The 19425-nt window shown below is 38.1% G+C and overlaps 2 protein-coding genes across 6 annotated transcripts in view; both read right to left on the bottom strand.

The window, feature by feature from the left end:
* RIC1 (RIC1 homolog, RAB6A GEF complex partner 1) overlaps nucleotides 1-19425 on the bottom strand; it is a 150573-nt gene that overhangs the window by 106792 nt on the left and 24356 nt on the right. For all 5 annotated transcript variants that reach the window (XM_032866490.1, XM_032866492.1, XM_032866489.1 and 2 more), the window contains exon 2: nucleotides 8636-8743. In XM_032866490.1, coding sequence (XP_032722381.1) covers nucleotides 8636-8743 — 108 coding nt within the window. The remainder of the gene's footprint in view (nucleotides 1-8635; nucleotides 8744-19425) is intronic.
* On the bottom strand, nucleotides 16949-19189 carry LOC116872956 (heat shock cognate 71 kDa protein-like). Its single transcript, XM_032866493.1, has one exon. The coding sequence runs from the start codon at nucleotides 19137-19139 to the stop codon at nucleotides 17307-17309; it is 1833 nt and encodes a 610-aa protein (XP_032722384.1). The 5' UTR covers nucleotides 19140-19189; the 3' UTR covers nucleotides 16949-17306.

Below are 19425 nucleotides of genomic sequence, written 5' to 3' on the forward strand. Positions count from 1 at the left end.
GTCCTGAAAAGAATAAAATGTGGAACTGCGAATATCTACCCAGAAAGGTTATCATTCAGAACAGGAAAGAGTTTCCCAAACAAACAAAAGTTACAGGAGTTCATCACCATTAAGTCAGCTTCACAAGAAATATTAAGGAGAATTTTTTGAGTGAAAAGGCAATAATCAGCAGTAAGAAAATTATGAAATTCCACAGGTAAATACAAACATAGATTAATCATTTAAAAAAAAAACCTGTGCAGCAATTAAAGCACAAAATCAGTAATATCAATTATACCCATAAAATTCAGTCATGGAATATACAAAATAAAATGATATGAAGTATGTAATCATATAAAACATGCACAGAAGTAAAAATTCAGTGCTTTTAGAATGGGTTCAAACTTAGCTGTCATCCGCGTAAGATGCTATATATGAACCTAATGGTAACCACAAATCAAAAACCTTTAACATACACACAAAAAGTGAATGAAAGGGTGCCTACGTGGCCCAGCTGGCTAAGTGGCTGCCTTCGGCTCCGGTCATGATCCCAAAGTCCTGGGATCCAACCCCACATTGGGCTCTCTGCTCAGTGGGGAGCCTGCTTCTCCCTCTCCCTCTGTCCACTACTCTGCCTACTTGTGCTCTCTGTCAAATAAATAAATAAAATCTTAAAAAAAAAAAAATGAATGGAATAAAAGCATATTGCTAAAGGACATCCAACCACAAGATACGAGAGCAAGGGAAAAACAGACAATTAGAAAAACAACCATTAAACAAGTAACAAATGCCATTAAGTATATATCTAATGATAACTACCTTAAATGTAAATGGATTAATGTTCTAGACAAAAGATATTGGTTGACTGAATGGATAAAAAAGTAAGGGCCATCTTTATGCTGCCTAACACTTACTTCAGACCTAAAGACACACGCATATTCAAAGGGAAGGGATGGAAAACATTTACACGCAAAGAGAAATGAAAAGAAAGCTGGGGAACCAATACTTATATCCAAAAAAAAAAAAATAGAATTTAGAATTAAGACTGTAACAAGAAACAAAGGACACTACAAAATGATACAGGAACAATCCAACAGGAGCATGCAACAATTTTAACTATTTATGCACTCAATGTGCGAGCACCAAAATACATAAATCAACTAGCAGCAGACATAAAGAAAGAAATCAACAGTAATATAGTAACAGCAGAAGACTTTAACACCCCACTTGCATCAATAGACAGGTCACCCAGACAACTCAACAAGGAAACAATGGCTCTGAATAACACACGGGATCATATGGACCTAAAAAAAATACTCAGGATGTTCTATCCAAAACCAACAGATTACACATTATTTTCATGCACATGTGGTATACCTCCCCAAAACAGATTACACATTAGGGCACAAAACAAATCTCAATAAATTTTCAAAAGACTGAAATCATATCATGCATCTTTACTGACCATAAGGGAATGGAACTAGAAATCAATCACAAGTAAAAATCTGGAAAGAACAAAAAACAAGGAGAAAAGATAACATGCTACTATACATTGAATGGGTCAATAAAGAAATCAAATAAGAAATGAAAACCTACATGGAAACAAGGAAAACTGAAGATAAAGAGCCCAAAATCTTTGGGATGCAGCAAAATTCTAAGAGGGAAGATTATAGCAACACAACCCTACCTCAAAAAACAAGAAAATCCTTAAACTAACCTTAAAGGTAGAGGAGAGAGGAAAAGAACAAAGAAAACCCAAAGCCAGCAGAAGAAAATAAATAATAAAGACTAGAGCAAAAATACATACACAGACCCCCACATGCACAAACACCTGTACAATAGAATAGGTCAATGAAACCAGGAGCTGGTTCGCTGAAAAGATAAACAAAATTGGTAAACCTTTAGCCAGACTCATTAAAACAAGAGAGAGAGAACTCAAGTAACTAATATCAGATGAACGAGGAGAATTAACAAGACACCACAGAAATACAAAGGATTTCAGGAGAATATTATAAAAAATTAGAGGCCCACAAAGTGAATGACCTAGAAGAAATGGATACATACCTAGAAACATATTAATCTTCAAAATGAAAGCAGGACAAAATAGAAAATTTGAACAGATCAATTACCAGCAAAGAAACTGAACCAGTAATTAAAAAACTCCCAGCAAAAAAAAGTGCATAAAGCTTCTCTGGTAAACTCTACCAGTTAGAGTTAATACCTATTCTTTTCAAACTATTTCCCAAAAAACAGAAGAGAAACAAAGCTTCCCAAGTACTCTATGAGGCCAGCATTACCCAAATTTACTCCATGAGACCAGCATTACCCTGATACAAAAACCAGACAAAGATATTACAAAGAAAGAAAATTACAAACCACTATCTCTGATGAACACAGGTGAAAAATCCACAACAAAGTATTGGCAAACAGAATTCAACAGTACATTTAAAAACAAAACAAAACAAAAAAAATCACTCACCACAATCAAGTGGGATTTATTCCAGGGAAGCAAAGGTAGTTCAGTATGCTCAAAATCAACATGATACATCACATTAACAAGACAAAGGATAAAAGTCCTATGATCATTTCAATAGATGCAGAGAAAGCATCTGACAAAGCACCACTTCCATCCAGGATAAAAACTCTCAACAAAGAAATTTTAGAATAAAAATACCTCAACATAATAAGACAAAAACGTCCATTCTCACCATTTTTATTCAACATAGTAGTCAAAGATCTAGCCACACCAATTAGACCAAAAAGAAAAGAAAAAAATCAAATTAGTAATGTAAAACTTTCACTATTCGCAGATAACATGATACTACATATAGAATATCCTCAGGACTCCACCTACCAAAATACTACTACAACTGATAAACGAATTCAGTAAAGTCATGATACTAAATTAATATACAGAAATTTTGTTCATTTCTATACATTAATAATGAAGTAGCAGAAAAAGAAATGTAGAAAATAATCCCATTTACAATTACACTAAAAAGAATAAAATACCTAAGAATAAAATTAACCGAGGTAAAAGACTTATACTCTGAAAACTATAAAACACTAATGAAAGAAACTGAAGGTGACACAAATGGAAAGATATTCCATGCTCATGCACTGGAAGAACCAATGTTGTTAAAGTGTCCATGCTACCTAAAGCAATCTACAGATTTAATGCAATACTTATCAAAGTATTAACAACTATTTTTCACAGAGCTAGAAAAAAAAAAAAAGGCACAATTTGTATGAAACTGCAAAAGAACCCAAATAGCCAAAGCAACCTTGAAAAAGAGGAACAAAGCTGTAGGTAATCACAATCCAGACCACAACATATACAATGAAGCTGTAGTAATCAAAATAGCATGGTTTTGGCACAGACACATAGATCAGTATAACAGAATAAAGAGCCCAAAATAAACCAATAATTACATGGTCAATTCACTTTTTAAAAAGAACATACAATAGAGAAAAGACAGTCTCTCTTCAGCAAATAATGCTGGGAAAACTGGACAGTGACGTACAAAAGAATGAAACTGAACCACCTTCTTACACCATACACAAAACTAAACCCAGAAAGGATTACAGACCTAAATGTGAGACCTGATCATAAAATCCCTAGAGGATAACACAGACAGTAATTCCATTGAGTTTGGCTGAAGAATCCTTTCTCTAGATTGTCTCCTCTGACAAGGCAAACAAAAGCAAACAAACTATAGAGACGAAACCAAAATACAAAGCTTTTTGCACAGGGAAGGAAACCAGCAAAACACAAAAGCCACCTACTGAATGGGATATTTGCAAATGATGTATCTGATAAGGGATTAGTACCCAAAATATATAAACTTACACAACTCAACGACCAAAAAACCTCCAAATAATCCAATTAAAAATGGGCAGAGGACCCGCACAGACATATTTCCCAAGAAGACATACAGATGGCTAACAGGCACATGACAAGATGATCAACATCACTCATCAGGGAAATGCAAATAAAAACCACAAGGAGATATCACCCTATTACTGTCAGAATAGCTAGAACCGAAAACACAAGAGCTCCTACTTCTGAAGTCATTTTATGAACAGTCATGTGCCACCTGAGCCTCCAATAAAAACAAAAACAGACAAAACAAACAAACAAACAAAAACACAAGAAATAACTGTTAGTGAAGACACAGAGAAAAAGGAACCATCATGCACTTTTGGTGGGAATGCAAATTGTTGCAGCTACTGTGGAAAGTAGTATGGAGGCTCCTTAAAAAATTAAAAACAGAAATCCCATCTGTTCCAGTAATTCCACTACTGGGTATTTACCCAAAGAATATGAAAATATTTGGTAAATACCTGAATATTCTTTGGGTAAATATCACTTACTTGAAAAAATATATGCACCCCTATGTTTACTGAAGCATTATTTATAACAGACAAATTACGAAACAACCCAAGTATCCATCCCCAGATGAAAGGAAAGAGAAGTGAGGTACATATATATGCAATAGAATATTACTCAGTCATAAAAACGACTGAAGTCTTGCCATCAACAACAACATGGATGGAACTGGACAGTAGAACGCTAAGTGAAATAAGTTAGAAAAAGACACATACCATATGTTTTCACTCATTTGCAGAATTTAAGAAACAAGAAAAAAAAAAAGAACCAGACTCTAAAATAAAGAGAGAACAAACTGGTGGCTGCTGCAGAAGAGTTGTGTGGGGAGGATGGGTGAAATATATAAAGGGAATTAAAAGTATACTTGTTTTTTTTTTCCCCCAAAGATTTTATTTATTTGACAGGCAGAGATCACAAGTAGGCAGAGAGGCAGGCAGATAGAGGGGGAAGCAGGCTCCCTGCTGAGCAGACAGCCTAATGTGGGACTCAATCCCAGGACCCTGGGATCATGACCTGAGCTGAAGGCAGAGGCTTATTAACCCACTGAGCCACCAGGCTCCCCAAGAGTACACTTATCTTGATGAGCACTGAGAAATGTACAGAACTACTGAATAATTTTTTTACACCTGAAAATAATTAACACTGTATATTAATTACATTCCAAATTTAAAAACACATTAAAAAATAAAATTCATAATTTTCAGATGTCAAAAATATTTCTCTTTGACGTTTTCTTAATAATTTAAATACGCTGCACTATTTTTAATTCATTATCCTTACAAAAACAGGCAGGAGAGTAGATTGGTAGGTAGCTTGAAGTCTGCAGAACTCAATATTTTGATAATGTGGATCATTTTCCGATGATTAGCCTGGACAGCACTACATAGCATAGACTTAAAAAAGGACAGAAAGCAGAGAGGTAAGTTAATGTAGAAGTTAGGAAGACAGGCATACCTCTGAGATGTTGTGGCTTCAGTTCCAGAACAAGTTAGTAAAGTGAATTTCACAATAAACAAATTAGGTATTCCAGTGCGTATACGAGTTATATTTATATTATACTGTTGATTTTTCGGTATGCAAGAGCATTATGTGTAAAAATACAACGAACGTACCTTAATTAAAAAATACCTGATTGCTAACAAAACGCTATCATCTGAGATTTCTGCAACTCAAAATCTTTTTGCCGGTCACGGCTGCTGACTGAACAGGGTGGCGGTTGCTGAAGGTCAGGGCGGCTGTGGCCACTTCTTAAATCAACAATGAAGTTTGGTGCATCGACGGACTCTTCCCTTCATGAAACCTTCTGGGCAGCCTGCAATGCTGATAGCTTTTACCCACAAAACTTTCACAATTGTGGGGTCAAACAAACCTCCCAAACCCACCTGTTGCTCTATCCACTAAGCTGATGCGACCTTCTAAACCCTTTGTTGTCATTTCAACAGTCTTCGCAGCACCTTCACCCGGAGTAGATCCCACCGCCACAAACCACTTTCTCTGCTCATTCGTCAGCAGCAACTCTTCATGCATTCAAGCTGTATCCGGAGTCTACAGCGGGTCCGCCCCATCCTCAGGCTCCACTTCTGATTCTGGCTCTCTTGCTATGCTATCTCCACCACTCCTGCAGTGACCTCTTCCTCTGAAATCCTGAACCCCTCAAAGTCATCCATGAAGACTGGAATCTACTTCTTCCAAATTCCTAATAACGCTGACATGTTGATCGCTCCCCATGAATCATGAATGCTCTCCAGGGCGTCTAGGACGGTGAATCTTTCCCAGAAGGTTTTCCATTGACCTTGCCCAGATCCATCCAAGGAATCACTACAAACAGCAGGTAGAGTCCTGCGAAATGGACTCCTTAAGGAAGAAGACTTGAGTAAGAAATAAAACAAAGAAAAACAGAGACAAAGACTCTTAAGGTGTCTTAAGACAACCACCAGGTGGTTGCCAGAGAGGCAGGCACAGGTGGTTGCCAGAAGGGGAGGGGGGACGGCGGAGCGATCCAGGGGGGATGGCGGAGCGCACTTATCCTGATGGGCGCCGAGTAACCACTGCTGAATCATTATACTGCACTCCTGCGCACCTGAAACTAGTATAACACTGTTATACTCCAATAAAAAATAAACATAATTAACTAAAAATTTTTAAAAAGACTCATTTCCAGTTGAAATGACTCCTTGATCCATGGGCTGCAGAACAGATGCTGTTAGCAGACATGAAAACAACGTAAATCTCACTGTCCGACTCCATCAGAACTCTGGGGCGATCGGGTGCACAGTCAGTAAGTGATGATAATGTGAAAGGAATCTTTTTTCTTTTTTTCCTTAGGCGGGTCTCAACAATGGGCTTAAAACATGCAGCACACCATGCTGTGAACAGATGTCCTGTCCTCTAGGTTCTGCTCTTCCGTTCCCAGAGCACAGGCAGAGGAGTCTTGCCGTAATTCCTAAGGGCCCTAGGATTGGAGACATGATAAATCAGCACCTGCTACACGTTAAAAGTCACCCGTCGCACTGGCCCCGACCAGACGATCAGCCTGTCCGTGGAAGCTGTGAAGGCAGCACTGACTCCTCCTGTCCTGCCGGGGAAGCCCTCGATGGCACCTTCTTCCCGTGGGAGGCCCTCGCATCCCCCCTGAAAATCTGCTGGTCAGTGCAGCCGCCTTCGGGAACGATCTCGATCTTCCGGATCTTCCGGATCTTCCGGATCTCCTGGTCACTTGCTGCAGCTCCCACGGCCGCGCGCACGTGCTGCTTCGCCTTGCGCTTTCGTGCCACGGACGCGGCTTCCTTCCCGAAACCTCAAGCCCGGATCTCCGCTCGTGTCAGGCTTCGCTCCTGCAGCTGCCTCCCCTCTCTCTGCTGCACAGAACCCAGGGAGTCAGGGCCTTCCGCTTTGGCTGAGGAGAATGGCGTGGCTGGCTGGACCTCTTCTCCACTAAACGTTCTCTGTATCAGCAATAAAGCTGCTTCACTTTCCTGTCGGTCGTGTGTTCACTGAGGTAGCACTTTTAATTTCCTTCAGGAGCTTTTCCTTCGATTCACGACTCGGCTAACGGCATCAGAGGCCTCAGCTTTCAACGTGCCTTCCTCACCGAGCTTTAGCCATGTCTAGCCTGTGGCTGACAGTGGGAGGCAGGCAGCTTCTCCTTCCAGCTGAACACTTACAGGCCACTGTGGGGTTATTAACTGACCTGATTTCCATACAGTTGTTTTTTAGGAGATTGGGAGACCCACGGAAAAAGACAGGGAAACAGTGGATCAGTGGAACAGTCACAGCACACACAGTCACAACATTCATCGGTTAAGTTAGGTGTCTTTGTGGGCACTGTTTGTGGCATCCTAAAACAATTTCAATAGTAACGTCAAAGATCACGGATCACAAATGACTTTAACAAATATAAAAATAATGAAGTCTTGAAATATTGTGAGAATTACCAAAATTATCAAACCTTCAACTTATAAAATATGTAATAACTTCAATGCACAATAATGCAAAGCATACTAGAAGTTATGCCTTTACAGTAAATGGAATCTACCTAATCTAATCTCTTCTTTCCAATACACACCAGCTGTGTAACTTTGAATAAAACTTACTTCCTCAGCTTTCAATATAACTTCATATATGATGAAAGACAACTGTATGGACTTCAAGTGTCAATTTAAAATTTAAATGCAATGATCCACATGTAGTGATTATAATAGTACTTACATACTAGGTGCTCAATAAATATTAATATATATGACTGCTATTTAAATTAGGTGATAACAGTCCAAAAAATGACAGCGACAAAACACAGATGTTAAAGGTAAAATTGACCAGATCTAAGCACATTAATGGAACAGAGAAGAAATGCAGAAATAGATCCAAAAGGATATGAAAATTTAATGTGACAAAACACATAACTACTATCATTTTTGTGAGACATCCTTAAGGCCTGCCTTAAAAAATAAATTTGGAAGCATCGCCATGAGAATAGAGGTGAAAGCTTTATGATTTTGGATTAGACTTCAAGGACAAAACAGGAAAGTGAAAAGAATAAAGAGAAAAGGATACAGGGTACTATTTTAGGGAAGGGAAGAAACAGAAGAATCACAAAAAGATACAATTAAGAATACCAATAGAAGAATCGTTACAGCAATTCCTATCACGAAAGATAAATACTAATGGGTGGGAAAGACCGAAATGAAGTCATCTAAAATAATCAAATTCAGATGCAATGTTATGATTTCATAAGAAAACACTATTAAAATTTAAAACTCTACTTACTGACACAGCTATCATGGTACTATCTGGCCTCCATTCAGCTTGTTTGTAGGATCCAAACTGAGATGATGATTTTTCAGGTTCCTTGTAGGTTACAATTAACACACTAGGCTGGAAGGAAAGAGATTTTATTAGTATCCCACAAAAATATATACAAAACAATTTAAAATAATTTATCATGGAGTACTCTGAAAATCTTTCATTAATTCTAAATTAAGCCCTAATTAGCCCAAACAAATCAACTAAAAAGAACCAAAAGGAAAGATGATCTGAAAAGGACTGTATCTATTAAAGTTATTAAATTGATAGCTAGTAACTTTCAGAAACAGAAACAGGCAAGATGGATTCTCTAGTGAATTCTACCAAACATTTAGGAAGAAATTATACAAATTCTCCACAATCTATTCCAGAAAACAGAAGCAGAGAGACTACTTCCTAACTCTTTCTGAGGTCAGCATCAGTCAAAAACTAAAACCAGACAAAAACATTACAAGAATATAAAATAGCAGACCAATATCTCTCATAAACATAGCTGTAAAAATTCTCAACAAAATATTAGCAAATCTAATGCAACAATGTTAAAAAGAATTAAATATTACAACCAAGTGGAATTATTCCAGGTATGCAAGGCTGGATCAAAATGCAAAAATTAATGTAATCCATTACACATCAACAGGCTGAAGAAGAAAAACCACATGATCACACCAATACACAAAGAAAAAGAACTTAACAAAATTCAGTACCCATTCATGATCAAAACTCTCGATAAGCTAAGAATAAGGGGAACTTCTTCAATCTGACAAAGAATACCTACAAAGAACCTATAACTAACATTATACTCACTGTTAAGAAACCAGAAGCTTTTCTGCTAAACTCAAGAACAAGGTAAAGAAAGACACTCCCTCTCACCACTCCTTTTCAAAATCACACTGGAAGTCCTTGCTAATGTACTAAGAAAAGAAAATAAAAGGTAACAGATTGGGAAGAAGTACAACTTTGTTTATATATAACACAACTGCCTACATAGAAATCCAAAGGAACCACCAACAAAATAACATGGTGATAACAATTATTAGTAAGGTTACAGGATGTGATGGTCATACAAAAATCAATTGTTGGGGCACCTTGGTGGCTCAGTGGGTTGAGCCTCTGCCTTCAGCTCAGGTCATGATCTTAGTGTCCTGGGATCAAGCCCTGCATCAGGCTCTCTGCTCAGCTGGGGGCCTGCTTCCTCCACCCCTCTCTCTGCCTGCCTCTCTGCCTAATTGTGATCTCTCTGTCAAATAAATAAATAAAATCTTTAAAGAAAAAAAAAATCAAGTTTATTTAACAGCAATGAACAAGTAGAATTTGAAATTAAAAACACAACAGCATTTGTATTAGCAACCCAAATATATTTAGGAATAAATCTAATTAAATATGTAAAAGATCTATATAAGGAAAACTACAAAACTCTGATGAACAATTTAAAATGAACTACATAAAGGGAGGGATATTCCAAGTTCATGGATGGGTAGATCCAATATTGTCAAGATGTTAGTTCTTAGAACTAGCACTACAGACTCAACACAATCCAAATCAAAATCACAGCAAATTATTTAAGAGATAGCAACAGGATGACTCTAAAGTATATATGGAGAGGCAAAAGACCCAGAATGGCCAACTCAATATTGAAGGAGAAGAACTAAGTTGAAGGACTTGATGCTACTTCAAGACTTACTATAAAGACACAGTAATGAAGACAATGTGGTATTGGCCAAAGAACAGAAAACAGATTAACAGAACAGAGAGCACCAGAAAGAGACCCACATAAAAAGAGTCAAATGATCTCCAACAAAAGAGCAAAGGTAATAAAATGGAGAACACGTGGTGTTTTCATCAAATGGTGCTGAAACAACTGGACATCCACTTTCTGGTAGTATAAGAAGTTCCAGAGGGTCATCTTGTACTTTCCCTGCCACTGTCCCAGAAGCAGCCATTTTTCCAGAGATCTCTGTTTCATTTTTATTAGAGAATTGTATTTAAAAAAAGATCTGCAGGCACCTGGGTGGCTCAGCTGGTTACGTGGCTCCCTTTGTCTCAAGTCATGACCCCAGAGTCCTAGGATCGAGTCTCACACTGGGGTCCCTGCTCAGCCAGGAGCCTGCTTCTCCCACTATCTGCCGCTCCCCCTGCTTATGCACTCCCTGTCAAATAAATAAACTATTTTAAAAAATAATGAAAAACAAGATCTGGAAACAAGATGAATATTGCTAGTGGGGTGTCACTGCTTCTAGGTCCTCTCAGCAAATACAGTAGGAAACATACAAACTTATACTAAGCCATATATGACATTATATCTCTACATTTCTTCCCACATATACGTATGTACATATTTACATACAGAAACACTGGAGGATAATCAAGCACAATGTGGCTTATTCTAGCCTTTGTCCCTTAAGTGTAACTTTTCTTTGTTATCATTTCATACAATTAATTTAGCTCTTTGTTCAACTCTACTATTTGCACAGACTAGTTTGGAACTGCTAAGTATATTCCTATAGTAGACAAATTTACCAACTAGAATACAGTTTTTATGCTACCCTCTTTTACATTAGCATTTGTAAAGTGTTACATAGGTCATTCCCTTAAAACCTTTCTTTAATCTCTAAAAGCAAAATTCAAAAGTTTCTAAGAAGCTAGCAATAACCCAAATACATTAAAATTGCTAGAAATCAGTTGTTTGTACTTCAAATATCAATTGAAAATCAGTATCTTGGCAGGAGTGACATCAGCAAGATGGGAGAGTGGGAGAGTAGGAAGCTCTGGTCTCTTCTCCCCCCCAACAAATACATCAATTCAGGAACAATTCACAGAAAAATTCCCTTTGGTGAGAAATCCAGAATCTAATATCTGAAAGGTACCTGAAGGCTGGATGAACACAAAATCAGACTCACCAAAGCTGCTAGGGAGATATGGGACACCCTTCTGCCAGAAGCCCCACCCCCAATACAGGATAAAACCCTCCACCTCCAGCTTCTTCTTGGGAAGGAGAAAAGCCTGCAAGTCCAATGCCCCAATTTTCTGGGGGTTGCCCAAAGGGAGCGAAGAGGGTCTCCTGCCTTTCATGAGGCATTGATAAGACCTGGCTAATCTAGCCACCAGGGAGACTGTGACAACAGAAATAGAATTTGGGTAGCAGTTCCCATAGCCCCTCCCCTGACTCAGCACAGAGCTAGTGGATGGGGGTGGGGGGGAACAGCTGCCACTTTCTCCACAGGGAGAGAAAGAGCTGGATGGAGCATAGAACAATCCACATTTTCTGAAGGACACCTCAGGAATGGCTTTAGTTCATTTGTTACAGTGCATTGAGGGGATTCAGCATACCTTAGACACTTGGGAGACACAGAAAAAAAAAAAAGAAGAAGAAGAAGTGTGTTGGACTAGCATGAAGGGTTGAGTGGTCACCAGAATCTCTGGCCAGACTGACAGCGGGGTGGGGAGGTGTCTTCTAAAATATTAGACCAGTCCATGAAGAGTGGGCTGTAATTGTTCTGTCTAATGCACAGACACCAAAAGTCACTCAAGGAAGATGAAGAAATAGGTCAATGTGTTCCAAACAAAGGAAAGAAGATTAATCTCCAGAAACAGACCCAAATGAAATATAGCTATAAGATTTACCAGAAAGAAAATTCAAAATAACCATCATAAAAATGCTGCAGTTGAAAGAACAATGGATGACCAAAGTGAGAATATCAACAAAAAGAAAGGAAATATACAATAATAACAAACAGAAATCATAAAGCTGAAGAATAGAACTTTAATAAGAAATTTAATAGAGAAGTTCAACAGAAGACTAGATCAAGCAGACGAAAGGATCAGAGAACTCTAAGAAAGGTCACTGGAAATCATTGAATCACAAGACCAGTAAGAAAAAAATGAAAAAGAATACAGAAAGCTTAAGGAACCTATGGGACACCAAAAAGCAGACCAATATATGTACAGCAGGAAAAGAGAAAGAGTAATGCCCTGAAACCTTATTCAAAAAAATAATGTCTGAAAAATTCCCAAATCTGGGGGAGGAAATGGACATACAGATCCAAGAAGCCCAGAAAAACCTAAAAAAGAGAAATTCAAAGAAATACACACTGAGAAAAATTAGAATCAAACTGTCAAAAGTAAAAGCAGTGAGTGTTTTGAAAGCACAAGGAAAAGGCAACTTGTCATGTACAAAGGAACCTCGTAATACAGGAAGTGGGTTTCTCAGCAGAAACCTTACAAGCCAGAAGGGTGTGGGATGAAGAGCTGAAAGAAAAAAGCTGCCAACTAAGACGAGTATATCCAGTGACGTGTCCCTCAAAAATGAAGGCAAGACAGTCTTTCCTAAACAAACAAAAGCTGAGAGTGTTCATTACCACTAGACTTGCTTACCGGAAACCACATTAGGTTTAAGACCCTACATAGGCTGAAAGCGACAAGATGAAAAAGATACTCCATGCAAACAGTAACCAAAGGAGAAGTCAGAAGGTTAGATCAACCCAAACTGACTTTAAGTCAAAAAAGTGTCAAAAAAGGTAAAAGACGTTATATGATAAAAAGGTAAATTCACCAGAAGACCTAACAATTATAAATAAGACACACTAGTATATTATGTGTAACATCAGAGCATCTAAATAAACAAAGCAAGTATGTGCAGAACTGAATAAAGTAGTAAACAGCAGTACAATAGTAGGGCTTTTCAATACCCACTTCCAGGAATGGATAGAACATGGAGACAAAATCTACGAAGAAACTGAAGACTAGAACAACACTACAGATCAAATGAAGCTAACACGTATATGCAGAACTTTCTGCAAACAGCAGAACACACATTCTTCTTAAGTGTATATGTAACATTCACCAGGACAGATCACGTGTTAGCTCACAAGTCTTAAATTTAAGACTGAAATCAAATCAACTATCTTTTCTGCACAATGGAATGGAACTAAAAATCAACAGGAAAAAAAGGGGGGGGAGGGAAGGAAAGAGGGAGGGAGGGAGGAAAGGAAAGAAGGAAGGAAGGGAGAGAAGAAGGAAAGAAGGAAAAAAAGGAAGGATGGGAGGGAGGGAGGGAAAGAAAAAAAGAAAGAGGAAGAAAGAAAACTCACAAATATGTGGAAATCAAACACACCCTTGAACAATAATGAGAGTCAAAGAAGAAACCAGAAAGGAAATTAGAAAATACCTTGAAACAAATAAAACCTAAAATACAACATACCAAACCATGGGATACAGCAAAAGCAGTACAAAGAAGGGAGTTTAAAAGCAATAAATCTCTATATTAAAACAGAAGATCTAGAATCAAACTAATTTTATATACCTCAAGGAACTAAAAGAAGAAACCAAGTCCAAAATCAATAGAAAGGAAGAAAATTATAAAGATAAAATCAGAAATAAGTGAAATAAAGGATAGTAAAATAATAGGAAAAAAAAAAGTTTTTTGAAAAGATAATACTGATAAAACTCCAGCTAGACTTACTAAAAAAAACCACACACACACACTCAAAGAAATATAAAATGAGACATTACAACGGATACCAGAAAAATACAAAGGATCACAAAGATAAGTATAAACAACTCTATGTCAGCAAACAGGAAAACACTGAAGAAATAAGAAAATTCTTGGAATACAGAACTTATCAAGACTGAATCATGAAGAAACAGAAAATCTGAAAAGACCCATAACCAGTATGCAGATTAAATCTGTTAATCAAAAACCTCCCAACAAAGAAAAGCCCAGGACCAAATGGCTTCACTGATAAATTCTACCAAACATTTAATGAAGAATTAATGTCAGTCCTTCTCAACTCTACCAAAATACTGAAGCAGGAGGAACACTTTCAAATTCATTTTATGAGGCCTGCAATACACAGATACAAACCCAGATAAAGGCACTACTGGAAAAGAAAATCATAGGTTACTATTTCTGACTACAGATGCAAACATCCTCAAAGAATGAGTAGAAAAGTGAATTCAACAGCACATGAAAAAAAAAAAAAATACACCACAACCAAATTTGACTTATATTCTTGGGATGCAAGTGTGGGTCAATATATAAAAGTCAATTAATATGATACACTATGTTACCAGAATAAAGGATAAAATTCATATAATCATCTCAATAGATGAAAAAGTATGTGATGAAATTCAACACCTTTCAGAAGAAAAACTTTTAAACTATAAATAAAAGTAAAGTACTTCAGTGTAAAGAAGGCCATTTAAGACCTATAGCTTAAATCATACCCAACAGGGAAAACTGAAAGAGTCTCCTCTAAGATCAGGAACAAGTCCAGGATGCCTAACGCCACCTCCATTCAACATAGTACTTCAAGTCCTAGCCAGACCAATTAGTTAAGAGAAAGAAATAAAAAGCATCCAAGTCTATGTCTATCAAAATCACAATGGTACTTTTTACAGAAGTAGAAAAAAAATTCTTAAATTCATACGGAAGCCCAAAAGACTCCAAACAGTCAAGTCAATCATGACCAAGAACAAAGGTAGAGGCATTACACTTCTTGATTTCTAAATATACTACAAAACCACAGTAATTCAAACAGCATAGTTATGGCATAAAGACAGACTCAAGCCGATGTAACAGAGGAGAGAGCCCAGAAATAAATCCATAAGAGCAGGTCGACTGATCTTCAACAGGGTTCTAAGTATACACAATGGAAAAAGTATAGTCTCATTAACAAATGGTGCTGGAAAAATTGGACAACCATATGCAAAAGAATAAAACTGGACTTTAATACCATACACAAAAATCAATTCAAAACGGGTTAAAAACTTAAAGTTATCACCTGAAACTATGAAAGAATGTCTGATTCCACTTATCTAAATAGTTAAATTCATAGTGTCAAAGTGAAATGCTGGTTGCCAGGAGTTGGGGAGAGGAGAATGGGGAGTTGCCAATCAATGACAAAGTTTCAGTTAAGCAAGGTTAAGTTCTAGAGATCTGCTGTACAAAACTGTACCCATAGCTCAGGATATATTATACACTTAAAAATCTTAAAGAGAATATCTTGTTATGCACTTGCATCGCAATAAAATTTGTGTGTTAACATAAATAATAGTTTTTAATAACTTTACATCAAAAAGATAGGCAGTGGAACTATTTTACCATGCTTTTAAAGCCCAGTATAATAGACTATGGCTAGATTCTCCTATCTACTTCCAGAGTCTGTTGTGACATGTTATTTTAACTGAAGTATTAAAAAAAAAATCCAATTTTACACAGATTTATAGTTGAGACTTCTTAAATAATTGTAAATATTCTTTGATACTACACCAGAACTTGACAAAGCATAGTTCTTTAAGAATTCATTGTAGTGTGGAATCTGAATCCTTATCAATAAAGTTTTTACACTCTGTTTCAAAACCAAAAACAAAAGTACTTTGGACAGTATTTACAATAGATAAAGAGAAAAAATGTACTTAGGAAGACTATATGGAATTCATTTTAACAATCTAGAAGTGAAACCTTAGTCTCAAAGGGAAATTTAGAACAGCAAACCAATTTCTAAAAAGAACACAGTTGGAGAATTTATGCTACCTGAACTTAAGAACTATTAGAAAGTCATAGTAACCAAGTCAGTGTACTATTGGCATCAAAACGGATCAATGAAAGAGAATCACTGCAACAATCTAGAAACAGAGAAGTCAAACGGAAGGTACAAAGTCAATTCAATGTAGGGAGGATCATTTCAACAAATGGCACTGTGACAATAAGATAGCTTATGAAGAGAAAGAGCTCTAGTCCATACTTTGCACCATATATTAGTTCACAAGTTATTATAGAAAATCATCTATGGCCTTGGGCTAAGGCAAAAATTTCTTAGATAAGACATAAAAATTATGATTCAAAAAAAAATTTAAATTAACAAGTCCTTACAAAAATTAAATGTCTCTCTTCAAAAGACATTGCTAAAAAAGAAAACACACCAGACTAGAAAAAATATCTGCAAATTACATTTCTACATCAATGACTAGTACCCAGTACACAAGGTTTTTCAAAGATTTTATTTACACTTACACACATGCACGTACACGTGCGTGTTGGGAAAAGGGCAGAGAGAGAGAGAGACTCCTCAAGCAGACACCCCACTGAGCAAGGAGCCCGACTCAGGACTCAGTCCCAGGACTCTAATATCATGACCTGAGCTGAAATCAAGAGCCAGCCTCTTAACCAACTGAGCCACCCAGGTGCCTCATATAAAGACAATTTTTAGAACTCAGTAATTAAATAACCAGTTTTTTAAAGGAGGCAAAAAATTTAAACAAAATAATTACCATACTGAATTTTTTTTTGCCAATTTTAAATACAGTTTTATTTAAGACATTGCATTTTCCACTTAACAATACAGTGCTTATAAACTGCAATGTTTATTTCCTTTCCCTGTGCACATATTCCATATTCAAGTATCAAGAATGCCCAGTTTTTCTGCTATAGCAGCTCAACGTTACAACTGCCATGGAATTTGCTACAAATTTGGGTCCTTTGAATATTGTGTGTGGAACAATGCTCAACCTATTTATTCTCAGGTTGGTTTAGTCAACCTCTTCAATGGTGGTCCCAGAGGAGGCAACCACCAGAGGGAGGAGCTCCACCACCAGGGAAGCCTCCAGGCATTCCTCCTGGCATGCCCCCTGCACTCTGTTACAGCTTGGTGATGATGGGGTTGCAGACTTTCTCCAACTCTTTCTGCTGGTGTTCAAATTCTTCCTTCTCTGCAGTCTGGTTCTTATCAAGCCAGTTGATGATTTCATTGCACTTGTCAAGAATCTTCTGTTTGTCTTCATCATTTATCTTGCCCTGAAGTTTTTCATCTTCAACAGTTGCTTTCACGTTGAATGCATAAGACTCAAGTGAATTCTTGGAAGACACCCTGTCCCGCTGTTTCTCATCTTCAGCTTTGTACTTCTCAGCTTCCTGGACCATGCGCTCAATATCTTCCTTGCTCAAGCGGCCCTTGTCATTAGTGATGGTAATCTTGTTCTCTTTTCCTGTGCTCTTATCGACGGCAGAGACATTGAGGATTCCATTAGCATCAATATCGAAAGTGACCTCAATCTGAGGGACACCACGAGGAGCAGGAGGTATGCCTGTGAGTTCAAACTTTCCAAGTAGGTTGTTGTCCTTGGTCATGGCACGCTCACCTTCATACACCTGAATAAGCACACCAGGCTGGTTGTCGGAGTAGGTAGTGAAGGTCTGCGTCTGTTTGGTAGGAATGGTAGTATTACGCTTGATGAGAACAGTCATGACTCCTCCAGCAGTTTCAATGCCAAGAGAAAGTGGAGTGACATCCAACAGCAGCAAATCTTGAACATTTTCAGATTTGTCTCCAGAAAGGATGGCTGCCTGGACAGCTGCACCATAAGCAACAGCCTCGTCAGGGTTGATGCTCTTATTCAGTTCTTTTCCATTGAAGAAATCTTGGAGAAGTTTCTGAATCTTGGGGATACGGGTAGAACCACCCACCAGGACAATATCGTGGATCTGAGACTTGTCTAACTTGGCATCCCGAAGGGCTTTCTCTACAGGGTCCAGGGTGCCACGGAACAGGCCAGCATTTAATTCTTCAAACCGGGCACGGGTGATAGAGGTATAGAAGTCGATTCCTTCATAAAGAGAATCAATCTTGATACTGGCCTGGGTGCTGGAAGAAAGTGTACGCTTAGCACGTTCACAAGCAGTACGGAGGCGACGAACTGCCCTCTTGTTTTCACTGATATCTTTCTTATGTTTGCGCTTGAACTCTGCAATAAAATGGTTGACCATTCGGTTGGCAAAGTCTTCTCCACCTAAGTGGGTGTCTCCAGCTGTGGACTTAACTTCAAAGATCCCATCTTCAATAGTAAGGATGGACACATCAAAAGTGCCACCTCCCAAGTCAAAGATCAGCACGTTCCTTTCAGCTCCAACTTTCTTGTCTAGGCCATAAGCAATAGCAGCAGCAGTTGGCTCATTGATGATGCGAAGCACACTGAGACCAGCAATAGTTCCAGCATCTTTGGTAGCCTGACGCTGAGAATCATTGAAGTACGCAGGTACTGTGACAACTGCATTGGTAACAGTCTTCCCAAGATAAGCCTCTGCGATTTCCTTCATTTTCGTCAAAACCATAGAAGACACCTCCTCTGGATAAAAGCTTTTTGTCTCTCCCTTGTATTCTACTTGGACCTTGGGCCTGCCAGCATCATTCACCACCATGAAAGGCCAATGCTTCATATCAGACTGGACAACAGCATCATCAAATCTCCGTCCAATCAGGCGTTTGGCATCAAAAACTGTGTTGGTGGGGTTCATCGCAACTTGGTTCTTCGCAGCATCACTGATCAATCGTTCAGTGTCCGTGAAGGCGACATAACTTGGGGTGGTCCGGTTTCCCTGATCATCGGCAATTATTTCCACTTTCCTGTGCTGGAAGACACCCACGCAGGAGTAGGTGGTGCCAAGATCAATGCCAACTGCAGGTCCCTTAGACATGGTTGCTTATGTGTGGGCCTGGCTCGGGCTGAGAAGACAGCAATCCAAAGATGTAGTCCCGCGTTCAATGAGACCGTACCATATTGAATTTTAACACACAAGTATTGATGTGGAGAAGAAAGGCAAAAGACAAAAAGCCCTCGAGAGAGGCAGAGTGAACTTCCTCTAGGAAACTACCTCAATGTTAATAATTTAGCTTAACATTAGCCCAACCTCCAGGGTCCTGTATGTTTCCTTTAACATATAAAAGTTCCTTTGGAAACTTCCTTTATCTCTACTCCCCAAA

The sequence above is a fragment of the Lontra canadensis genome, unplaced genomic scaffold (assembly GCF_010015895.1).
Source record: "Lontra canadensis isolate GAN:19392208 unplaced genomic scaffold, GSC_riverotter_1.0 scaffold31, whole genome shotgun sequence".
Taxonomy (NCBI): domain Eukaryota; kingdom Metazoa; phylum Chordata; class Mammalia; order Carnivora; family Mustelidae; genus Lontra; species Lontra canadensis.